The sequence below is a fragment of the Thermobia domestica genome, chromosome 1, assembly GCF_964235325.1.
Source record: "Thermobia domestica chromosome 1, izTheDome1.hap1.1, whole genome shotgun sequence".
Taxonomy (NCBI): domain Eukaryota; kingdom Metazoa; phylum Arthropoda; class Insecta; order Zygentoma; family Lepismatidae; genus Thermobia; species Thermobia domestica.
Genome location: NC_137454.1, coordinates 15,174,103 through 15,201,319, shown reverse-complemented (window position 1 = coordinate 15,201,319; position 27,217 = coordinate 15,174,103). Strand labels below are relative to the sequence as shown.

The 27,217-nt window shown below is 34.5% G+C and overlaps 1 protein-coding gene across 4 annotated transcripts in view; it reads right to left on the bottom strand.

Moving 5' to 3' along the window:
- The window catches only part of LOC145683468 (ATP-dependent RNA helicase DHX30-like), an 85,979-nt gene that overhangs the window by 9,713 nt on the left and 49,049 nt on the right, over positions 1 to 27,217 (bottom strand). For all 4 annotated transcript variants that reach the window (XM_081754802.1, XM_081754820.1, XM_081754807.1 and 1 more), the window contains 5 exons: positions 21,910 to 22,114; positions 19,884 to 20,092; positions 10,729 to 10,970; positions 5,360 to 5,576; positions 119 to 308 (listed from right to left, as the gene is read on the bottom strand). In XM_081754802.1, the coding sequence (XP_081610928.1) occupies positions 119 to 308; positions 5,360 to 5,576; positions 10,729 to 10,970; positions 19,884 to 20,092; positions 21,910 to 22,114 (1,063 nt within the window). The remainder of the gene's footprint in view (positions 1 to 118; positions 309 to 5,359; positions 5,577 to 10,728; positions 10,971 to 19,883; positions 20,093 to 21,909; positions 22,115 to 27,217) is intronic.

Genomic DNA, 27,217 nt, shown 5'->3' with positions numbered 1-27,217 from the left:
CTAAAAGTTGATATCGAAACTACAAACTAACCATAAACTATTTCAATTTTTGATTAAAATTCAATCACACAAGACACAGTTGTACAGAGTTAGGAAAATAATAACGATATCACATTACCTTCTCCATTGTGACAGCAACTGGCGCAAACAGTAGAACAGTGAGCGGAGAAAGAACTGAACTATCACGGACTAACACAGTTCTCCGTTCTTCAGATCGTATTTGGCGAAAAGCAGTGAACAATCCAGTTGAGAACTGACTACGTTTATAGTTAACACTGTCCGGTGCGATAGTAACTGGATATCCTTCCCTAACATAAAAACAAACAATAAAAATTTAATTTGCAAAATTGATACTTTGTCGAAAGTACTTACTGTCTAATATTCCAACTAATGCTCTTAAATACCGTATTTCTCGGTTTATAAGATGCACATTTTTCTTTGAAAGTAAGTCCCCCCCCAAAAAAAAGGTTCGTCTTACATGCCCATAATTTTTTTTTTTATTAGTTTAATTTCAGTGAGTTTTCTAGATTATTCTGTGATGTTTGATGTCTGTTTCCTACGGTGTACAACAGCATTCTATAGAGACCGCGAGGACTCGTGAAGCCTGGACTCTACTACAATCACAGAAATGCTTTGCTTCAGGTTGATGCATCGGAAGAATTCGGCTCGATTCGTGGAGCTACTTTCCGAAACGCACACTTGAAAAAAGTGAAACAGCAGAAGTCCACCAACAATGTTGCCAAACTTAGATGAGATGGCAAACGAGCGACAAAAAAGCAATTAAAGAACTATAACATAAACAATAACAATTATTTCAATTAAATTAAACATAACAATAATAATAGTAAAAAATAAAACAACGACAATAATAACAACAAAAAATAAACAAAACGAAATTTAGCAGCAATCCGACAACACTGTACCTTCAGGAGATTTCTCCGTAACGCGTGAGGAACGAGACTTTCAAAATTTCATTTGTGGGGAGTTGACATATCCACGCGTTCTGTTGGATGCTAAAATTAGTAGATCCAGATCAAGCTTCACGACTCGTTGCGATCACTATAGTTACGTAAACTTCAATGCAGTTGGACAATGAGAGCGCCCATCGCTCTATTCATCATTTCAGTGTGTATGCTTTGATCTGGACGTGCATGCGCTACATACATTCTCGGACGCATGTATGATCTGATTTGATTTTTAGTTTAGCGTTCCTTTCAGCAAAGAAGCTATACGAGACGTGGACCTAAAATTTAACGTCGGATCCGAACCACACGAGCTCCCCAGGGGCGCCCGAAGAAAATTTTCAAGAGGGGGGCCCATTCCATAGTTGCTATATTACGTCTGGTGTTAAATATACTGGTTTGCTATATTACGTATATTTTCGTGAGGTAGGGAGCTTGGGCCCCACCCTGCCCTCCCCTTCGGGCGCCCATGGAGCTCCCGCCGGGAATCGAAGCCGGGTCTTATACGCCAGTGGTTCTCAACCTAAATCCTATCACAACGCCATTTTATCACATCCTCTTTGCCAGCGACCCCCTTATAATTTTTGTTTCGTAATAAGCTTGTGTGGGATTTTTTAATATACCTTTTGCGGAGATCTCACGATATCCCTCTATTTCTATAACAGTAGAATCCATTTCTTGAACATAGTGGATGCAGTAACTTCCCTAAAAGCGAATGAATTAAAACCAAATTTGGTCAGTTTATTCATAAAGCAAATATCGAATCTGATCCATCATAATCTTTCAAAATGGAGGCCGTTTGAAAATTTTGAAATTTCATAACTTCATTAATTTTGAGTCATATGATAAAAAATGTTTTCTAATTTTGAGTTAAAAACTTATTTAAAAAGTTATTGAGTATTTTAAATGACTTGATAATGTGCGTCACGAAGATTGAACTGGACATTGCCGAACTAGTGAAATCATATGATGCTCAGGCATCTCATTACCTTTCAATTTTAATTGAAGACTTTTTAACTGAAGCTTCACAAGGGCTTTTCTTCACCCAATTTTCTTCAAACTTAACACATATATACTAGACTGAAAACAAATCGACACGTATTTTTTGTTTTTTTCGGGAAAAAAGGGTTAATGGGGCAAAGGGTCCCTTTTCAAAACGAGTCCCCTTGATTAAAGAAACGAAACTCTGTCGATATATTGTTCGCTCGGTGCGGAAAAGGGGCACTTCTGTTAGTATGTATTTCTCTGTCCCTTTCTTTTACTTTAACACTCTACGGATATGCCCTTTAGGCTAAACGAGACTGGTGATTATTGAAAGCAAATGACTGTTAAATTAAATTTTTGTACTCTCTCACGGGGAATCGAAACTGAGCACGCGCTAGCCACTAAACCAGCGGGAAGAACTTTGTCTGTGCTTTGTAATTTAGATGTTATATAGGACTAAAAGTAGGGTTGCGGTGGTTCAGTAATACAAAGGTCCCATTTGATCCGATATGTTCTAGTTTGATCCCAGCTATCGCCAAGTGGGCTTTGTAGCGGACAAACATAGTGTACATGGGTTTTCTCGCGGTTATACCGTATTCTCTCACTTTCTTCATTCCACCATTTCGTTCTGTCACTACTCTTTGTCTTAGCCTCGGAGCATAATCGTGTGACGTTAAACTATGTAAAAAAAGGAAGTAAAAGGAAATAAGACAGAAAATTTGGACAGGAATCCGCATGAACATTGTGATTTTATGCTATCACCACATCTCTCACGTACAAGAACGGTGTTTCCTCCATGTACCGCCGAAGTTGGTCAACTGCCCTACCCACGAATCTAAGATAAATTGCGATTACATGCATCTTCTGCAGAGTACTCGTTTAGCAAATAAATTCTAGTTCAGTCCCATCATATCTTGATTCTTCCCTTTCCCAACGAATAATATATTCTGGGGAAGAGTCTGTACACCAAATCAGAGTTGCAGGCTCCCTATTAAAATAACTAAAATGTATTTATGTTCCACCGTTCTCTGTACGTATACAAGAATAAATGTGAACGAATTAAATGTTGTAATGAAAATAATTCTTGTTTGTATTTGTAACTGAGAAGGCATGTAACCTTATGATTATATGGTAGAACCGCGCCTGAGGTTAAATGATGCCATCTATTCGGTTTTTATATAGATTGATTTCATTTTTTGAAAGCCTTCCTCTTGTATTTTCTTTTTGACCTCCCTCGTGGCTATGTGGTTAGCGTCCGAGTTGAATTCGAGATCATATGGTTCGGCTAAAAGGGACTCTAAATTCAGATTCAGTCAAAAAAAACCTGTAATTTCTTTTCACTTTACCTTAAAAAAAATAATAATGGTTAGTTGATTTGGACTTAATACCCCTTTCCAGTACCGAGGCTGTATGACACATGGACTTACAGTTTAATGTTTGATCTGAACCCAAAAAAAACTTCCATCTGGAATCGAACCTGGGTCTCCTGTGCTGAAGTTGAGTATGCTAAGTATATAGGCGAAAGGGAAAGTATCAGAATTCATCACTGCATAAAAGTTATCAAAAATATATTATCAGACAGAGAGTAAATTGCAAAATGTTTGAAGTATTCTGTCCTTTCTAAAATGTATTGCAATATTTTCAACCGGATACCCTATTGCATACTTTTCTATAAGAATTACCACTTGGTGTAACAGACCATTTGGGAGCTTAAGCCTGCTCCAGCGCCATCTGCTAGCAACCGGCTGAAGTACATCAAGCCTGGTGATGAGCACGTCGTCAGTGTACTGCGACGCTCTGGCCGTAACAGGCGCATCAGGGGTTCTCTAAACTAGTGGTGGGCACAAAAACCGGTTTTCCGGTTTTCAGTTTTTAGAAAACCCGAAACCGGTTTTTTGAAAATTTTCAAAAAACTTGTTTCGGTTTTTCACCGGAATCGGTTCGGTTTTCTCCGAAACCGGTTATCTGTTTTCTCCGAAACCGGTTATCGGTTTTCTCCCAAACCGGTTTGGTTTTTCACATGATCCGGTTTCGGTTTTCTTCAAAACCGATTCCGTTTTTTTTTTCAAAATTTGTTCTATTTCTGACCAGAATGGTGTTTCATTGTTCTCCGGAAACCGAATCCATTTCCAGAGAAATAATTTTATGTGTTTTCGAATAGTTTTCACCGAAACCAGTTTCGGTGTAAACCGAACCGGTTTTGGAGAAAACCAAAATGTCGGTTTTTCGGGTTTCGGTTTTTTATAAAAACCGGTTTTGCCCATCCCTACTCTAAACCTTCTGGCCGTCACGTCTTGTTTTCACGTCACTCCCCAGTTTGCCTCATGACGCTGGGTGGACGCCGAAAATTAAGGAACAGCGGCCGGGAATCAAACCCAGGACCAGGTGGACGTGAGTCCAATGCTTTATCCACTAGACCACTGCTATTCAACCTTTTTTTTCTCTCGCGTATCCCTAAACACAGTTCGCCATCCAACTGTGTACCCTTGAAGCTGTTTAAAAGAAATTAAATCGAAATTAACTTATTAAACTTAATACACATGTTCTGTTGATTAAAAAGGGGATAAATAGAGACCAAAAAGACAATCAGTGTGCCAATCAAAAGACTATTTACAGGGGGATAAAGTGCACATCAGAAAAAAATAACACGGGAAATTTCAAAACATATGGGAGACATCGAGTTCTACTCCGGGGGATTTTCTCTCTTTTCCTGATAATTCACACACTGAGGATAATGTTAAAAATTCTAAAACTAAAAGTAACTTTAGAACTAACCTGTCAATGAGATGACTGAGACTGATTCCGGGACGCCAACTCCTTGATTCTTGGTCGAATCTTTGAGAGTGCGAGAATCAGAGCTGATTCTGGATTCAAGCAATTTCTGTGGTGCTTCATTTACATTAATGTTAACGCAGAGCAACCATTGGAAAGAAAAAAATAATAAGCATATTTCCAATATTTATTGAGTTACCTCCAACTATGATAACTCAATAAATATAGGAAATATGCTTATTTTAGGATTATATACCCTCCAAAACATCTTTGTGTACCCCCGATTGAATAGCACTGCACTAGACTACGGCTCCCCGCTTTTCTATAAACAGTACTTTAAATACACATTTCCGTGCTAGAAACAGTATCAACTCTATTTACAACAACACCCTATTCGCAGTATTTCGGACAAATAACCTCATCATGTTGGACTCGTTCACGTTCGCATCTTTTGGATCGTCTCTGTGATTACCAAGTCAGAAACAGTGGAGGCACTCCAATTCATTTACGACACGTATTGGAGAATTCGCTTTTGGTTGGAACCTGTATTGTTTCAAAAGAAATCTAAAATCGTATTACACTACAGTTATAGACTACTCTACATGTAATTGTTTAAAATAATATAGGCGTATATAACTTACTCGGTGAAGAGTGCATTTTTATCTGTCATGTTACCTCCTTCAAATATTTCCCATGATTTAACTCTCAAAATGTTGTTTAGGCCTGAGAACAAGACACCTTTCACGAGTTCGTCGTTTCCTGCGTACATGTTGTAGTAGGAGTCTAAATCCCCATAAAGGTCACAGTCATTTAGCATCGAGCTTTCAAATAAATGGTCAGCAAATATACTCCTCATTCCTTCAAAATATGAGTTGAAAATATATGTAACATTGTTTCTAAGTGATTAAATATTAGCCTTAGGAAATCAACAAACCTAAAAACTACTATAAGATTATTTTATATGATTATATTTTTACAAATGTTGTTATAGGACAAAATTCTTATTATGAATTCTATTCTGATTTACACATACAGTTCTTTTCTTATATTTATTTATTTATAAGCAACTATCGTCTTGTTAGTATAGTAACCATTACATTACTTTTTTCGGATAAAAAGATTTCATTCTAAAATGATATTTCTCAGATTAAAATATTTTGGAATTTATTTCTAGTACAACTTCAGTTAGATTTTCCAATAAAACCAGCAATCCGATGTTGGAACTGGAACTTTTTTTTTCTGTTTCCATCAATCATTATTATTACCAGCAAACATTACAAGTACAGCAATGATTAGTAAAGCCCAACACAAATTCATGTTAAAAATCAAGAAATTTTAACTTATGTTCTTGATTACAGTGCAAGTGGAGGAAAACGATAGAAACCACAGGATTAAAAGTCAGTAGAAACCAATCCAGAATAATGGAGGGGCGTCAAGCAAAGTAGACATGAAAGAAGAGGACCTAAAGAAAGCGAATACATTTAAACATCTCACTTCGATTCTGTCTAAGGATGAAAATTTAGATGCTGAAATAGGTCATAGAATTAAAGCAGGATGGATGAAGTGGCAGAAGATATTAAGTGTTCTTTGCAATGAAAGAACAAGCCTACAAAGTCGTACTGAGATTCGTAATGTTATTGAGCAGAAATGTATATAATTAAGCTGCGAGAGAAATATGACGAAAATGAAAATGCTAAAATGGATGTATAGTGTCACCAGGATGGGTAAGATCAGAAACGACAGGGTAAACTTTGGGTCATACTTACAGAGCTCTTTTTCCAAGAATTCTGAAAACCCTGTCCACCCCTCTAAACCTTCCGCTAACTAGTCTCCGCGACACGTTGATAGAGATTTATGATCCCTTCTGGCTAAAAGCCAATGTTGCCTCGATTCCTTTCCATTCTTTCCTTTCTCCTAGCTGAAATATATATATATATATTTAAAATTTTTGTTGTTGTTAACTGAAAATAGGAAGGAAAGCTTTCTCCTTATTTTACCGGACTTTAACCACACAAGTGGATCGGAGGTACGGCAACACTGACAACAGTGACAGCTTACACGCTTGCGAGGACTAACCGAGGTTTGTGGGGGGTGAAAAGAAGCAGTGATTGGACAAAGACCCCTTTAAGGCTGTCCCGATGTATAACAGACAGTGTTAAAGTATCTGAGATTTAAAAAGTGTACGAAAACAGATTACAGTGCCATGGTCACATTATGAGATGAAATTAAGACAATGTAGGCGAAAGAGTGGGATCGCCGAAGCACAATACGAAGGAGATATTTGGTCTCGTTTGAACAGTTACTTTGTATATTTTCTGTGATGTCCAATAGATTTGCAACAAAGTGTGTTTTCTAAGAAAAAGCTGCATGTTTTGTAACATGACAGAAATATAACACATGAAATCAATGATGATTTGACTGGCTTTGCACAATTATCGACAAAAATTCCAGGTATTCCTTAAAATTTTAATATATCTGCTTCCAGTATCCACCCGAAAAGTTTAGAAAAGCATATCAGCGGATTTAAAAATTATTTTGTTGATCCACTTAATAAATCAGACATTTATCGTGCTAAGTGTGAATGTCACTTTTCATTTATAGGTCAAACCAAACGCAATATTAACACCCGAATTAAAGAACACATTAGACAATCAAAAAAGTCACAAGAAGAGGGCATGTCGGGATTGTCACTTCACAATTAAAACAATATACTCGTACATATAATATAAAACAAGTTAATATGATAGGTTCAGGAAAAAAAAAACTACAAAAAACGGGAGATTAAAGAATTATTTTTTATACATTAATATAAAACGACTTTAAATCTGGATTCTGACAACATTGATAAAACTGGTTACCTACCTTTGATGAATATTTTGGATTTGGCAACATTGACGTAGCATACACACTACGCTTCCTTCAAACTCAAGTCTTTCTTTCTTCTATTGTGCTCTGCTTGCTCTTTTTAGTAACCATTTTCACCTGACGCTCATTTGGTGATATATATTTCTTTTCCCATATCATGTTTCTCTAATTCATTTTTCTCCTTGTTACCTTACCACTGAACACGGAACTACTGTAGCTTGTTGTTCCGATACGTTAGTGGTATATTTAGTTTTCCCACGGGAGGATATATTGGTAAGTAACCAATTTTTTGATTAATTTAACAAGCTATGTTTAGTTTCTTGTGGTATTTTTTTTTTTTTTTTTTTTTTTTTCAGTTCATGTGAGAGACACCGTACGATTGTTTGTTGGTCAACATAGGATGCCACACATTTTATTTAATATTAGTTATAAGCTAAGAAATTATGAACTGTGAATTCTACGTATTCATTATTTTTTTGCACTTGAAGTGACTGAGGATGAGAGCAGTAGCGGCTGTCGAAATGATCTCGCTCGGATCAATACATTGGCACTGTAATGTTAGGCATATCATTTAGTTAATAAAAATGTACCAGGATTTCAATGAAGCATTACTTTTCAACTAGAATTGAACTACAAAAGAGTTTGTTGGCTTTACAGGATCGTTCACACTGGTACTACCCGTTCAAGTTTAGTTCGTTTTTGCTACTGCTTTGGGTTTGTGTTTATAACTATAATTTGAATGGTTTTTAAGAGTAGGCCAGACACTCAGGGATGGCGAGTTCAACAGTTATCTTAGTTTTGATTTCCCCGAATTTAATATAAATTTTCTCTGACTCTTTTGCTGAGTTCAACAGATATCTTAGTTTTGATTTCCCTGACTTTAATATAAATTTTCTCTGACTCTTTTGCCGAGTTCAACAGATATCTTAGTTTTGATTTCCCCGAATTTAATATAAATTTTCTCTGACTCTTTTGCCAAGTTCAACGGATATCTTAGTTTTGATTTCCCTGACTTTAATATAAATTTTCTCTGACTCTTTTGCCGAGTTCAACAGACATCTTAGTTTTGATTTCCCCGACTTTAATATAAATTTTCTCTGACATTTTTGCCGAGCTTCCCTCCCATTATAGCCGAAGAATTTATGTTCTATTCTTTCACGTTATTTTTAATATTACAATTTAATGTTTAGTTACGAACTAAGAGGCAAACAAACCTTCGTATACACTCTATTTATCTAAAAATATCTTTTAATGCAACAACCCTATACCAGCCTGGGTCTTCCTACTAATGGTATCCTACTTAAGTGTTTTATTTATTTATTTTTCAACGAACTTAAGAAGTCCATTACTGAATCTTCTATGCCTGTGTGTGTGTGTGTGTGTGTGTGTGTGTCTATGTCTATGTGCTATTTCTGAATTTTTTCAATTTTGAGCTCTCCATTCGATAAAGCATTAAAAACTATCAGAGAAAGTAATGGAATTTTTCGCGTTACTCTTACCGTTCCCGAGATATTGGCCAAAAATTGTCCAATTTCGGTAGATTTAAGGAGCCATATCTCGGGAATAGTAAGTCATGCAGAGATCATATTTTGCGAATTTTTCAATTTAAGCATGTGTCTTCGTGAAACAACATATCATAGAACGTTTTAACAGGTTTCCTCCTATATATAAACTAAACACTTTCTCATTACTCCCGATTACACGGTTCCAGAAGTCTTGTGGCTTCTTGATCTTCGTCCTTGCGAACTCTAAACGAGTATGTATATGTGCATGTGTTAGTTTGACCTACAAAGCAGAACAAAAAATATGACTACAGTTACATGTTTCCGCACTGCATTCACACCTAAAATTGTTTTCAGGTTCGTTGCAACAGCGAACGAGTTTGCTGCATTAGCTTCAATAGTCGAAACATTTTTGTCTTCCGTTGTCACTTGCGATCTACTCAGTTTCGCTTTAGTTTGTAATCCCTGTTCCACTTGGCAAGTTGCTTCGAATTGTTTAATTCAATATCTTACTGTTTTAATATCCAGGCTCAAGGCACGAACAACTTGCTTTTTAGGTATTCCAGCTTCCACTTGTTATGAGAGACAAATATTATTATTATTATTATTATTATTATTATTATTATTATTATTATTATTATTATTATTATTATTTAAAAAAGCAATTTGCCGTAGACATCAAACAGTTCTTTTTAAATTCGTTCTGGCAATGTTCTTGGAGCATTCTCAACTGGTTTAATTTTATTTATTTATTTATTTATTTTTATTTTGTTTTATTTTATTTATTTTATTTTATTTTATTTATTTATTTTGTGGTTTGGCCCCAGAATTGTATCCGTGCTCGTTTCCCGAAGATCAACCAACCTCTGGGACTTTACAGCCTAGATGAAAAACTACCTTCTATACCGATCGAAGATTAAATACAGATCGCTTAACTGGCAGCCGTACACTATACCTACTGACTGAGGTACAGGCTAGCCCATCTCTGTTTAGCTAATCATTTTAAACATTAATATTTATATACGTATTTTCTACTTACTAGCAGCCTGCTGAGGTCTATTTTCAGTTGCTTTATTCGAAAAAAAATATACTCGGTAAATTTCCCTTCTTTAACTACTTATATGCTTTCCTAACCAAATATTGTTTCCTTGACTTCCCTGACTTTCCAGGTCTGTAGAAACCTGTCAAGTGAAGTAGCTCCATTAGATCAATCCTTAATAAGGTAGTCTTAACGTATGTGGTCCGAAATGAGAGCACCTACCTCGAGAGTGAGTGGTTGCTGTGGGAAGTGGACTGGCTGGCTTAATGGTTAACGCATCAGCACGTTATGCCGGAGGTCCCGGGTTCGAATCTCGGTCCAGTTAGTCACTTTTTCGCTCTTTGCGTTACTACTTTGTTGTTGTAGCAATACTCTCCAAAGTACAGCTAACACTTAATAAGATTCTTAGAAAGCAATTCCCCCGCGCCAGTTTCGCATAATTAACACCTTAGTACAAAAGTATAACTTTCTACTGTTTTATCAACTAAACTAGATTTTTATAGAAAAACAGTTCTTTAGGCAGAAGTCGCAAGTGAGAACTAACCTGAGGCTTGATTTCAAAATACATAATACCTAAATAAAACAGAATTAAATCTTAGCATACCTTTCACGTTTTCCATCCATGTATCATTCAAGTAAGATTCACGACAAAATTGTATTCTTCCATAATGATCTTCAATATATTTCTCCCATTCTTGGTAGATCCAAGCGATTGCTATATGATCACTGCATGGACTAAATCTAGCTTTTGTTGTTCTAATTTCCTCCTTTTGTTTCAACACAGATTCAAATGGTTCTCGATCTGATGACAGGACTGACGCTATTGTCAACATCGGTGAAACGCACCTTCAAGAATAATTTAAATGCATATACAACTAAATATATTAGAGACATTGAGATACATATGTGTGGTTTTGCAGTCACAATAGATAAGGGGCCATTCAAGACAAGCAGACTTCGAAGACTGAAACCTCTCTTACAATCAGCGACATGGAAGTTCATTTTAGTTTTAGACTTACTTGAAAAAGTATTTTCCTTCTTACTACTTGATAATACAGGATTATTATAAATGATTAATCGAGTTTTAAAGTGAACCACATCGAATACTACTAACACAATACGTTTGTACTAATAGTGAAACGAAAGAACACATTTGAAAGTTAAATTTCTCATATTTGTAATCTTCACACGTGGCCTCAGATGGCAGCACAAACCTAGTTTCCAAAATGGCGTTGGATTGAATGATGTGTTGAAGATGACTTAGCGTTTTTCCCATGGCATCCTAGACCTCCTGATCGATTTTCCCATGACCTCCTAGATCTTCTGATCGCTTTTCCCATGCCTCCTAGATCTCCTGATCGCTTTTCCCATGACCTCCTAGATTCCCGATAGTTCTTCCAATGTCCTCCTCGATTCCTGATCTGAAGTTTGTGATTCTTTCCTTTGGGGCACTGGCGGATCCAAGGGGGGGGGCGGAGGGGGCGACCGCCCCCCCCAAAAGGTCTGGTTTTTACTTCTTGTATTTATCGTTGGAAAATACAAATATGGCCTTTTCCCGACCGATTCAATCTGTGTGACAAGCCTAGGAGAGTCTAATCAAAATGTGTGGTACTTAATGCAGACACATTTGAAGTGTTAATACTTCTGTCCCTAGTTCCTTGAGGCGGTCACATAAGCCCCAAAGGAGCAAGAATGTGATTCATTCGTTGGGTGAACAGTTGTAGGAAGGAGGGTGAGACGGTTCACTCTTTAAACTAAAAAGGTATATTTTAAAATTGTGTTCTAGAAAAAGGATATGGAAATGGAAATCGGGTCCCGAAATTTCAAGTACTTTTACCTTGAATAAAGAGAAATATAGAATCTTCAGCACTCCTTACCGAAAAACTCTCTGAATCTGAGACTTTTCGGTTGGTTACGTCGATTGTCAAATGCGATGCTTTACAGAACGAGAACTAGAGTTTAAAGTTAGATCTGAACTACTGTAGTGCGTTCGATGCTCACTCACCGGGAATCAAACTATAAAACCTCATGTATCAAAGATACGTTCGCTAGCTACTACATCAACAGGGAGAGCCGTGACTTTTGGGGTTCAACACGGAAACATTAGGAAGGAACCAGGGATTCATTGTGACTTTTAATGGCACTTAATCTTTTCTTGGGAAATAACACAAGCTACAAGCTGTTATATAAAAGACGAAGTCCTGAGTGAATAACTGATCGCACAGGCCAAACCGCTGAAGCTAAAAACTTGGAATTCGGGCAGCAGATAAGAGTTTTTGACGTAGTGTGTCACTAGGGAAGGATTTCTTGGAATTCGAAGACAGAAAGGGGTGGTCATCTCTCCGAATCCCTTAAGGATGCCCATATGTCGGGATCCCTTAAGGTTAGAGACATGAATGTTGATAGTTTATTTTTTCATTTAAAATAAACATGTATTTGAGCGTTTTTGTTACTTAACATAGAAGGGAAGGAAAAGATTTGGGGTGGTTCACTAAAATGCCTTTCGAGGTGTTTAATTTCATGACAGAGTTTTAGCTCAATCCAGTTCTATATGAAAGACAGAAGGAAGAACGCGAAATATTCTGCCACAGTAGCACGTAGGAGCATTTGCTATTTCGTGCGAGGCCGTATGTAGAGCAAATTGTGGGTTTGGGGGCGAAGCCCTACCTAGGCGAAGGCTAGTAAAACACAATTACTTGTTGTAAGCATAGCTATAATTATATTATGTTTGTAAAAACTGCATTTAAGAAATTACCTAATAGAGCTAATTTCCAACTCAGTGTTCCTAGTCTGGTCTAATGCTTTTTCTCTTTACATATTGAATTATACCACTGCAAAAGCGGTGTAGTCGCACAAAATACCCTATACAGAGCATCAGCCGAAAGAACATTTTCAACACTAAAAAGTTGAAGGCATGGCTACGATCTCGGATGAGTGCAGATTGACTTAGCGGCCTGGCACTACTGTATACGCACCGAGACAAACGTAGACTACGATTGTGTCATCGACAGATTTGCCAGTAACAAGAAAGGACGTAGATTTGAGTTTGTGCTGTAACTATCACAGAGATGGACTGCAAAGTGACTAAGGCCGTTGTGTGGTTTCCGCCCGTCGTGGTTTTTGCCGTAATTATTTTCAACTCGTGGGTATTCCCCAAAAGTCATCAGTCTGAGTATAAAGTTGAACTGCTTGGACGTATCTGAATCGCAAACAAAATCAAGAAAGATGAACGAACTCGAAAGTTTTTGAAATTGCTTTTTTCAAAAATCTTTAACTAACAAAGGGCACAACTACGATCGTAAAAAAAATGTGTACCGGTATATAGGCTATATTATATTTTTAATGAACAGTTATATATTATACATGTGACATTTGTTTGTTTAACGTTCCACGGTTGTGCCAGGACGGCTAAATAAGACGTGGGTCTACTGATTATAGTGGAATCCGAACCACTATTTTCGTTCAACTGCACCCTCATCGGGAATCAAACCAGGGGTCACGCGCACCAAAGGCAAGCGTATTAGCCATTAGACCAAACGGGGTCCATATTATATCTGAGATGAAAGGAAACCAACAAGTTTTATGTATTTTATTCTCTCTTGGTAATTTCGTTTAAAGGTGAGAATTTTTCAAAATTAAATTTTCATTTTTTTTTCAAATATCTGATATTGTCAAATAATATCGCCAGTCGGTATGTTTTAGGAAATATAGTTTGTGTGCTGTGATGAACGGAAACACCACTTTGGTTTTACATTTGTGATCTTTCGTTCATTTTGTTGTAGGCTTTGCTAATCTTTCAGTTTTTTCTATTTATACATTATAATGGCTTATATTGTGATTCTACATAATTTTAATTCAAATTTTAATTCATGTAAAATTTATAAACATTTCGTGCTAGATCTGACAAAATTTCTGTTGAGTTTCGGGTAAGAGAAAGTTTATTATTGATATTTTTGTTATTACATTATTTACAGTACTTTATTGAATAAATTGTGCATTTACCTTCGTAGTGATTTATATGGTTAAGGAGTATTGCAATATATTATATTTATATAGGATTTATATTCATAAATCATTTCCTTACATGTTACTGATGTAGTTCAACTTCAAACCGTCGCTCTGGGTTACTCTTAGTAGTACAGTACAAGGTTTAAATACAGTGAGGATTAGTATTATGTATTAGGAAGTGTATCTATTTCATTCTCCTGTACTTGATCTGTGCCCTTGAGTGCGAAGGTCGTATTTTTAAGGCAAAAACCATAACATTCTTTTTTGGGGGGAAAGCCACGAAATTCATGTTCGGGCAATCACTATCACTGGGAATAATCACAGAGCCACTAAACATCCTTGGAGTTCAGTTTGAATATTATACTTTTTTATTTTCAATTTTCAATTTTTGAAATCTGATACAAGCAGAAATGAAAGCAATCTGTAAAGATTGCTCTCCCATATTCTGGACAATTTGGAACTGTATGCCATATACTATTGAACATTACTTTATAATTAATTATTGTATTATTTTTACTACCAAGAAATGTACAATCATGACCAAAATTATTGTCTCATATCTATAAATATGTTGTTGTAGGAATATAATTTCATAACGAATTCATCCGGTATTTCTTATAATGTTAGTATGTGTATAATCGGCAAAGACATGTAGGTGGCAAATTTCATGTCAAACGAACAGTAAATAAGAACAATAAAACGAAAATAAAACTTCCTTGTCCATTTAGCAACATTTTGTTTAACTCATTCTAATAATACGTATTTATAATTCTTTTCCTGTAAAATTTACCACAAATATACATTTCCCGATTATACACATAGTATCAGTATCAAAAGTACCCTGCAAAATCATTATCAAATTATATTCGTACAAGAAGACAGTTATAGATATGCGACAATCATTGTGAACATGAGTGTACATAGAAATATCATAATGTATGTTGTTATTTGTTGACACTTTGTATTATTCTTTATGCATGTATACTTTTGTTATCTAGTTTTGCGAAGACCGAATGTGTCATTTTTTTTTCAATTGATGTCCCTCAATTGTTATTCAAAATATAAATGATTAGTGCAAATTGTACACTCTTTCGTTAAAATGAATGCCATCGTCAATACAGTATTTTCTTTTGTGCAAGTACTGTGCAAGACAGTGCATCTGATACATTGCAGTGACTAGTGAATCATGACACCGCCATGTCTCTGAAACGAAAATGCGCATTTAATTTAAATCTACAGAAGGAATATACTTTCATTAAAAATATACAAATTCGAGTCCCAAAATGGAATCTGTTAATCAGGTTTACCCCCCCCCTGCAGTTCCGCATTCATATGCGTCAGATTCTTGCAAAGTAAAATTCTTTTCACCTTGAGGCTATGCTTATCTTCCAAGAAGCGGACCGCCCCCCCCAAACGAACCTTCTGGATCCGCTAGTGCTTTGGGGACACGTGAAAGATGTGTGTCTTCATTACTAACAATTTTGGGTAAGCTCCAGGAACGCATTACAGCTGTTTAGACAGTAGGGATACGCTACAGCGTGTGTATGGCGAACTAGACTACCGCATTAATGTGTATCGTGTGACGAAAAGAAGGCACATCGAACATTTGTGAGAATATGTATGAAACTGGACAGTTTCTGTGTATTTTTCAGGTGTAATTCGTTTCTGTATGTGTTATACACTTTTTAATAGTCTTTTCAAACCTAATGAACCATTTATAGTCAAGCAATAATAATAATAATAATAATAATAATAATAATAATAATAATAATAATAATAATAATAATAATAATAATAATAATAATAGTAATAATAATAATAATAACAGCAGTGAGTTTCGTTTCAAATTGTGAACCTACTGTGGTCTTCCAAATTATTCGAATTCAATACTCAAACTTGGGACACTACAACTACAGGCTGCAATAGAGAAATAACATCAAAGATAGGATCTGTTCCTGGGACGTTTTAATGTAATCTAATCACATTAGCATGTAAACATTTAAGTGCTTACCGAGCGAAGTAGCTCAAATGGTAGAGCGTTGGCTTCGCATTCGGGAGGTCGTGAGTTCCATTCCCGCTGCCAACCATTCTGACTGGGGTTTTCCAGTTTTCCTCAGTCCTATCAGGCAAATGGCGGGATGGTCCGTACTAAAACAGGCTCTGGTCGATACCTTGCCAAATCCTTTCCATTGTTATTGTTGTTGTTAGATATCCAGTATAAAATGACCTCTGAGCTGTATCTGGTGGTTCTTAAATAAATAAGATATATTTTGATTTTTCGATCGTCTACAAATCGTTTTCAAAGAAAGAAGACTGAAAATTTTTGTTGATTAACACACAATCGCATTCTTTAGTTACTGCTGTGATCAGTGAAGTGATTTTTGTTTACATGTCTTAATATGATAAATGTTTATCTTTCAGTAATATATTGTTAAGAGGGGGAGTTCTCCTTTGCGTACGCCACTGGCTGTAAGTTCTGACAAAGTGGGTGCCAGATCAAAGAAGATCTTTAACTTGAGTAACGAATTTCATGACATAGAACATTTTAATCTATGCAGAATTACTAAAAAACGAAAAAGAAAATGCTCTATTGCCTTGGCTCCTAAACTTTTAAAGTTGTGAAACACTAAATATATTTTCAGTTACACAGCTGCCTTCCCCTTTTGTGACCAATCCTTCTTCGATTCCTGTCGTAACTTAGTCAGGAGATAGGAATAATAGGTACTAGTAATACTTTGTCCCTCTGGTAGGTAATCTGTCACGATGACCCCTTCACAGTTCCAGAAAACGAAAAGCATTGCCTTGACGGCATGGGTGTATCAATTGTTTGCTCATTTCCTTTGTTTCTGGGTCATAAAGGTAACCGCATGTCACTAGTCTACCGAAAAAGTCCTCTTCATTCACCTCACAGTGATGTAACACTTCTCTTGCAGCGTCCTCGCGATTTCTCTTCTGGAAAGGTGTGAACAGTCATGGTACCAACAGTGCTGACACTTTCTGAAGATGTGGCTGGTAGTGAATGATATTCCAGGCAGATCCATAACTCATAAATATAGCACAGATAACACTATCAATGGTTTTTCTCCTGCAGTGGCGGATCTAGGCCAGGGCCGGGGAGGCCTAGGCCTCCCCAGTTTTTCCAGTGACAAAATAATTTAAGCTATTATTTATATACTTTTGAAAGTTTATATATACCAATCATAGTCTGGGCACTGGCTGGCCCCCCAGTTTTTACCTTCCAGATCCGCCACTGTTCTCCTGACTTCCATTATGATCTGAACTTTCTGTGTCCAGATGGCATCATCAGTGAAAGATGGTCTTCCAGGTCTAGAGGTGTCCACGCTGAAGATGTGTCCAGTTTGGAATTGCTGTTTCCATTTGGATACCATTTCATAGGATGGGCGTTCATTCCCATAGACTTCTTTCATCTCTTCGTAGATCTCCTTTGCTGATTTCTCCTGAAGATGGAGGAACTTAATGGCGCTCCATGCCTCACGCTTGTCAATTATCGCACCTTCAGTTATTTACCTCAAAAAATGAAAGAAAGCGCTATTCTAACGAGTCCAGAATTTGCATGGTTAACATACATATACCTAACTATAAAATGCATGTCCTAGGGGGTTCGTTGTTCGTCATCTTCTAGGTGATTGTACAAACTTTTTGATACCTTCTCGTAATTAAAGTGCCATAACTAGTGAATCGTAGGATAGGGACAAAACTGAAAGGATAAAACTGCCATAAATGTAACGAAAACAAAATATAATGAAAATTGTATCGAAACATCATCAAATAAATGCAAAACTGCATGGAAGATAATTAACAAAGTAATTTAAAAAAAAAACAAGCTATAATTCGCCTCGTAATAATGCTGTTACTTTCTCTCTTGATACTCTAAATGCTTACTTTATTATTTTCATTACTTCTATAGAGAAGGTCAAAAAATGAAATTGGAACACTAATGTTAATATATACAAGTATATTAGTCAATACAGTTCTTTCAGTACCACTTTCATTATTAACTATAAGTCAGATGACGTCATAGAAGTAGTTAAAAAAATTTAAAACATCAGACAGTAAATAAAAGCTATCATCAATCATATTGCTAACCCTCTTTCAATATGCTTTAATAAACGTTTTCTTCAAGGAATCTTTCCTACTGTACTTAAAATAACTGAAGTTACCTCTATATACAAAAAAAGTGATCATTTGAGTCAGTCAAACTATCGTCCAATATCTGTTATCCCATTTTTTTAAAAAAAATTACAGAAACCACTGTAAAAAAACAAACATATATTTGACTAAGCAAAATATACTTTTGTACGCTGAATATGGATTGAAACCTGGAAAGTCCAATAGTGATGCAGTTAAGTCGCTAATAAATAAAGCATATAAAGTTTTTGAAAAGAACGCTTTTACTCTAGCGATTTTCTGCGATTTATGTAAAGCAAATGACGGTGTAGATTATATTATCTTATGCAATAAATTAACATCATATGATTTCCATAAAATAGGTTAAATTTCATAAAATCATATTTAGAAGAAAGAACAGGTAGTTAGTATTAATGGCATACTTTCAAATATCTTAAAGTAAAATATGGTGTACCGCAAAGTTCTGTTTTGGGACCACTATTAATTTTAATAATGATAAACGATTTACCTTTTAATACCAATACTATATCAATTCTATATACAGATGATGCTATACTACTAAATACGAATACAAGTTTTGAAGCAAGGTATACAGAAGCTGGAAGTGTATTAACGGAAGCAGCAACATGGTTTAAAATAAATGGTTTTGTATTAAATCAAGACAAAACAAAAGGAATAGCATTTAGCGCTAATTATTTTAATGATACAGAAATATAAAAATATTAAGGTTAAATTTCTTGGTATATATTTAGACAACCAACTGACATGGGAACAACATGTCAAATATATATGTACAAAACTCTCCTGAGTGTTCTGTATAGTAAGATATCTAAATAACACAGTTCCTCATGATTATATAAGCACTTATTTTGCATTTTTTTCATAGTATAATTGGATATGGGGTTTTGCTTTTGGGTAATAGTAGTCAGGTTTATCATATTATATTGTTGCAGAAAAACAACTATTAGGATTATTGAGGATATCTTCTGGTCTTCTTCGGCGTCTTGCTTACAAATACTTACAAGAATCCACGGCATACTTAGGGTATTCATTTCTATCCTTCAACATAGTTAGTTGCCTCACCTCATTCTTCAGTTGATCAGTACCAGGAGAAAACACGAAATGATATTATTTCGTCATGGGATTTCATGTAAGTTTGTAGCAAGAATCTCCAAATCCACCGAAGAAGGAATAAGGACTGGTTAAAACTGTACGACGATTACCAAGTATTTAGAACATTTCTGAGCAGAACGACGGGAAGTATTCAGAACCTACGTATTTAGAGATAAGTTTTTTTCTAAATATTGTTGAACACTTTCTATTTAATAATGTGATCGCTCCACTTTTTTATATCAACACAACGCCTTTAAGGCCTGAGACAAGTTACGACTTGTTAGTTTTAGAAGGAGACCTAATTCCGATGCATCCATAAGCTGTTAACAGCGATTGAAGTGTTAAATGTTTTGTTGTTGTTGCAGTATCAAGCACACGAGAACATTAGTGCATGTGTCAACATTTTCTTTCAATTATAAAAATATAAAATAGAAAATAATTTTAGATCATATAATGTTAAAATTAGGATAAGAGTAAAATCACTTTTACCTGAATATACAAGCATGAACAAGTGCCTTTGACAGTTTGGGATGAGCTGTGAAATACGAAATTTTCTTCCCTAAAGATGTCAGGTTCTCATTTTGGTCTAAGGCGCCCATGTTAATAAGACCTTTTATCGCTTGCCAAATAGCTTCCCTTGATGGTGCTTGAGGCATTTCAGACAAAAATTCCTCTGCTTTCAAACTACTGTCGTAGACCTAAGAAAATTAATGAAAAATGTGATTTGGTTACCAGTTCATCTAATTAATTGTGAGGAATTCCTCTGGTTGGAATTGGAGTTTAACGTTCAGGCACTAGGCTATATGAGACGGAACTCTTGTGGTTGGAATTTAGCTATTTGATATTTTTCCTTCAATCTTACTTCTTGGATCCAATTTACGAATTCTTGTCCTTAATTTTCTGTATATAAAGTAAAAATTTTAAGTTGCTGAAATATGTAAATTCTTCATTTCTAACGGAATTGCGTGTATTTGAATAATTGGGGCGTTCAGAGCACAAGGAAATCAAGCCCAATGATAAAAGTTGTGTGAAAAAGGGGAAAAAACTGTATGGTACGCTTACGTATATAGGAAATTAAGAAAAAGAGAGAAAAACTTTGTACGGTACACTTAAGTATATGAAAAATTAAGAAAAAAAGAGAGAAACTTTGCACAGTACGCTTACGTATATAGGAGATTAAGAAAAGAGAGAAAAACTTTGTACGGTACACTTAAGTATATGAAAAATTAAGAAAAAGAGAAACTTTGCACAGTACGCTTAAGTACATGGAAAATTAAGGAAAAGAGGGAAAAACTTTGTACGGTACACTTAAGTATATGAAAAATTAAGAAAAAGAGAAATTTTGCACAGTACACTTAAGTACATGGAAAATTAAGAAAAAAAAGAGAGAAAGTTTGCACAGTAAGCTTAAGTACATGAAAAATTAAGAAAAAGAGAAAAAAACTTTGTACGGTACACTTAAGTATATGAAAAATTAAGAAAAAGGGAGAAATTTTGTACGGTACGCTTAAGTATGACAATTAAGAAAAAGAAAGAAAAACTTTGTACGGTACGCTAAAGTACATGGAAAATAAGAAAAGAGAGAAGAACTTTGTACGGTACGCTTAAGTACATGTAAAAATAAGGAAAAGAGAAAAAACTTTGTACGCTACGTTTAAGTACAAAGAAAACTTAATACCCTTTCTTACATTAGAAGAGTTAGTTACCATAGCTGGACATAAGTCTTTTCAGCTCTGAAAGGAGTTTCAGATAGAGATCTTAAAAATGGAATGTCTAAAATGACCAGAAGTGGACTTGATTCCCTTTTCCACGATAATTATAGTCAAATTTACCCGATTTTAATGAAACTTGGTGTTTTTTTTTAACCGTAAGACTAATTTATTATAACAAAATACATTAAAAATATTTTCTATGATAACTTACTTATGTTTTCTTTCGAGATTACCAGTGACTCACAATACTTAGGGCTGAAATCGGTCACGATAAAGGACTCCTAAGTTGCACCGTCAAAGTGAATAGATAAAAACACTCAAAGGAACGGACCTTATCTACGTTGAAAATTTGATCGAGATCGGTCGGTTGGTTCAAGAGTTATTAATTCAGAAGCACAGTCTCTTTCATTTTTATTTATATAGAAGATAGATAGATACGCGACTCGTGCTTAAAATAAATTTTAATAATATTTCAATTTTTCTTGGATTGGGAATAGTTTTGCGAAGATACACCCTTGGTATTTACAAAGAAATACGTGAAACACAACTTTACTTATTAATTTGCAAATAAATCTTAAATAAGTTCTTTCTTTGAGATTAAAATGGTCTGAAAATTTATATAAGCTGTCAGACTACCTTAACTTTCCAGAAACCAATTATATATTTCCTGACATTGCATTTCATTACTTTCAGTATATAAGAAAAAGTTACTTGATTGTTAATTATTTAGAAATAAAACTTTTTTTTTTTTTTAAAGAAAAAATAAAATGCAGTTCTCAGATTTCTAAGTACCATGATATTACCTTACAATCCAGCACAGTTTTCTCCAATGGCACGCGCAAACACTCTGGAACCGGATAATCTGATAACTCATTATACATAGTCCTAGTAAATAAATGGAAACTTTCTCCAGGCTGGACACGTCCTGCGCGACCTTTACGCTGATTCACATTGGCTTTTGAAATCCAATGATTATCCAAGGAGCATATGCCTTTATGCACATCGAATCTGCAAAGACAAAATATCAGTGGAAGAAAAAAATATGTGTTCATGATCTTAATAAATTATAAATAAAAGAAATTATAAACAATAATATACAATATGTACATATAGTGAAGTATTTTATATCAAAATATCCCTCAGTTGTGAGATCTCTGGTCTCAAACAAGAAATGTATGATAGAAGTACACTATATACATGTCTTCAAGACATTGTACACACCTTTCGTGCGGTCGAAATTAGAATATTCAAGCCAAATAAGGAACTCGATTCATGTTAGCTATACAAAACACATAGAGACAATACAGACTAAGTTCTTAAGATATCTCACTTATACACAGTCAAGTCACTACCCCAAATTTGAATCACCTGGTAACCTAGTAGCAAATTTTCATTTTGAAATCCTTGAGCAAAGGAGAAACATTCTTGATGTGTTATTTTTATTTAAAATTATTAAGAACGAGATAGATTGTTCAGAACTAACAAATAAGATTCAACTTCAGGTTCCTTCCTTAAGAACAAGGCTAGCAAACACGGATTTCCCTTTCTGTCAGAAAACCAGAACAAATGTACTAATGAAGTCTCCTATGTTGCTAATATGTGCTTCTTACAACAGGTACAGCAAGGTAAATAGAAGTTTAGATATCTCTAGTACATCTGTAAAGGATTTTCGAGCTGAACTCTTGAATCACTTTAGAATACTATACATACAGAATACTGTAATTAAGTCCAAATGACCTGTTGTATTCTTAAATAAATAAATAAATAAATACAACTATCTTCTACGAATTTCATGTATCAATTGAAAATCTGTTTATGACGAGGTGGGTCTTTGTTGAACTTATAACGTAATGTATGCTGCGTTGCAACAATGGATCCACTCTTTGTGTGCTGCAGCATGCAAAATGATTTCTCTTGGGACATCGCTATTTTCTTGTAAACAAATCAGAACGCCGCTGCAAGCATTTAATGGAACTAATATGTTGTGGTTTAAAACCTTCAACTTTCCTATATCCAGTGATGTATTGAATGTGTCTCTATCTACTGTCGTTCATTTGAAATAAACATTTTAACCTGGAAGTATTGAAGAGACATCAATAACTGAATAAATAAAACAAATAGATAAATTTGGAGATAAAGAATCAATAGGAAAATGGAGAATTTTGATTTGTGAAATAGCAAAACATGACAATTTAAAGAAATCCATCGTAATAAAAAAATAAAGTTGATAATTCAGAAATTAAATTATCAAATATCTTAATTATTGGTAATTTTAAAGAGATATTTATGTACTATGACAACTTTTAACTAAAAAGGTTTCACAAAAAATATACAGAATATGTTTTACAAAATTATGACAAACTCCAATCGATTTTTGATAGGTTCAAATTCAATGTTTCACAATATTGATTCAGAAACAAGAAACTCAAAATCTTGTAGAGGAAAAAAATATATAAGGACATTATTAAGCCTATATAAGGTAATGATATGAAACTTAACGTATATAAGATAATGATATGAAATCTAACCTATATAAGATAATGATATGCAACCTAACCTATATAAGATAATGATATGATACCTAACCTATATAAGATAATGATATGATACCTAACCTATATAAGATAATCATATGATACCTATATAAGATAATCATATGCAACCTAACCTATATATGATATGAAAGCTAACCTATATGAGATAATGATATGAAACCTAATCTATTGTCAGCAACTAGAAAGAAAACATCAAAATCTGTTGAAGAAATCAAGAACTTAAAGCCCTACTTATGGAAACAATGCTTTAACGAAATAATATAATTGGATGAATAACATAATAAAATTATTATATATTAATAATTGTATTGCTGGAGAAGAAATAACTGCAAATAGTAATATTTGTAATGAAAAAGTTCATATAATGAATATATGTTTAATTAAACTAACTAACTCTATGACGTATGGAATCCAGAGGTATTTTGTTCAGCTCGATTTGATCTATTAACAGATATACGTTTTACATTTAGACAATGAAAAATTTAAGTTCACGACCTAATGATAATTTTCACCTATATCTCATTACCCCTCTAGGTAGTGTCGTTTCGCTAGCGTCATAATTAACAATTTAATGAGGATAAGTTTCAGTATTAGTTTCATCTCAATAAGTAACATTGTTCTCATCATCATCATCATCATCATAGGTATTCTGCCATTTTTGGCAAGGTCATTTGCCGCAGCTGACAAGCTTCCATGCTGCACGGTCTTACGCTAATCTCTTCGCCTTTACGTGCGATTTTTATGTTTTGATATCGTCCATCAATTGTAACCTCTTTAGCCCCGTCCCCACACCCTCTACCATAGTGGTTCTCAACCGATGTGTCGCGACACACTGATGTTTCACGCACTCCCTAAGGTGTGTCGCGAAATTTTTGAAATTAAAAATAATGAAGAATTTTATAATAATTAGTTAAAATCGAGACAGATTGTACCAGTCAACACCTCCAGCGGCAGCTATAATGCTCAGTGCTATATAGAGTGATTACTTTATAGAAATTTTAGAATTTAAAAATCATGAAGAATTTAAGAATAATTAGTTAAAATCGAGACAGACTGTATCAGTCAACACCTCCAGGGCAGCTATAATGCTCAGTGCTATATAGAGTGATTACTTTATAGAAATTTTAGAATTTAAAAATCATGAAGAATTTAAGAATAATTAGTTAAAATCGAGACAGACTGTATCAGTCAACACCTCCAGCGGCAGCTATAATGCTCAGTGCTATATAGAGTGATTACTTTATAGAAATTTTAGAATTTAAAAATCATGAAGAATTTAAGAATAATTAGTTAAAATCGAGACAGATTGTACCAGTCAACACCTCCAGCGGCAGCTATAATGCTCAGTGCTATATAGAGTGATTACTTTATAGAAATTTTAGAATTTAAAAATCATGAAGAATTTAAGAATAATTAGTTAAAATCGAGACAGACTGTATCAGTCAACACCTCCAGCGGCAGCTATAATGCTCAGTGCTATATAGAGTCATTACTTTATAGAAATTTTAGAATTTAAAAATCATGAAGAATTTAAGAATAATTAGTTAAAATCGAGACAGACTGTATCAGTCAACACCTCCAGCGGCAGCTATAATGCTCAGTGCTATATAGAGTGATTACTTTATAGAAATTTTAGAATTTAAAAATCATGAAGAATTTAAGAATAATTAGTTAAAATCGAGACAGACTGTATCAGTCAACACCTCCAGCGGCAGCTATAATGCTCAGTGCTATATAGAGTGATTACTTTATAGAAATTTTAGAATTTAAAAATCATGAAGAATTTAAGAATAATTAGTTAAAATCGAGACAGACTGTATCAGTCAACACCTCCAGCGGCAGCTATAATGCTCAGTGCTATATAGAGTCATTACTTTATAGAAATTTTAGAATTTAAAAATCATGAAGAATTTAAGAATAATTAGTTAAAATCGAGACAGACTGTATCAGTCAACACCTCCAGCGGCACCTATAATGCTCAGTGCTATATAGAGTGATTACTTTATAGAAATTTTAGAATTTAAAAATCATGAAGAATTTAAGAATAATTAGTTAAAATCGAGACAGACTGTATCAGTCAACACCTCCAGCGGCAGCTATAATGCTCAGTGCTATATAGAGTGATTACTTTATAGAAATTTTAGAATTTAAAAATCATGAAGAATTTAAGAATAACTAGTTAAAATCGAGACAGACTGTATCAGTCAACACCTCCAGCGGCAGCTATAATGCTCAGTGCTATATAGAGTCATTACTTTATAGAAATTTTAGAATTTAAAAATCATGAAGAATTTAAGAATAATTAGTTAAAATCGAGACAGACTGTATCAGTCAACACCTCCAGCGGCAGCTATAATGCTCAGTGCTATATAGAGTGATTACTTTATAGAAATTTTAGAATTTAAAAATCATGAAGAATTTAAGAATAATTAGTTAAAATCGAGACAGACTGTATCAGTCAACACCTCCAGCGGCAGCTATAATGCTTAGTGCTATATAGAGTCATTACTTTATAGAAATTTTAGAATTTAAAAATCATGAAGAATTTAAGAATAATTAGTTAAAATCGAGACAGACTGTATCAGTCAACACCTCCAGCGGCACCTATAATGCTCAGTGCTATATAGAGTCATTACTTTATAGAAATTTTAGAATTTAAAAATCATGAAGAATTTAAGAATAATTAGTTAAAATCGAGACAGACTGTACCAGTCAACACCTCCAGCGGCAGCTATAATGCTCAGTGCTATATAGAGTGATTACTTTATAGAAATTTTAGAATTTAAAAATCATGAAGAATTTAAGAATAATTAGTTAAAATCGAGACAGACTGTATCAGTCAACACCTCCAGCGGCAGCTATAATGCTCAGTGCTATATAGAGTGATTACTTTATAGAAATTTTAGAATTTAAAAATCATGAAGAATTTAAGAATAATTAGTTAAAATCGAGACAGACTGTATCAGTCAACACCTCCAGCGGCAGCTATAATGCTCAGTGCTATATAGAGTCATTACTTTATAGAAATTTTAGAATTTAAAAATCATGAAGAATTTAAGAATAATTAGTTAAAATCGAGACAGACTGTATCAGTCAACACCTCCAGCGGCAGCTATAATGCTCAGTGCTATATAGAGTCATTACTTTATAGAAATTTTAGAATTTAAAAATCATGAAGAATTTAAGAATAATTAGTTAAAATCGAGACAGACTGTATCAGTCAACACCTCCAGCGGCAGCTATAATGCTCAGTGCTATATAGGGTGATTACTTTATAGAAATTTTAGAATTTAAAAATCATGAAGAATTTAAGAATAATTAGTTAAAATCGAGACAGACTGTATCAGTCAACACCTCCAGCGGCAGCTATAATGCTCAGTGCTATATAGAGTGATTACTTTATAGAAATTTTAGAATTTAAAAATCATGAAGAATTTAAGAATAACTAGTTAAAATCGAGACAGACTGTATCAGTCAACACCTCCAGCGGCACCTATAATGCTCAGTGCTATATAGAGTGATTACTTTATAGAAATTTTTGAAATTAAAAATAATG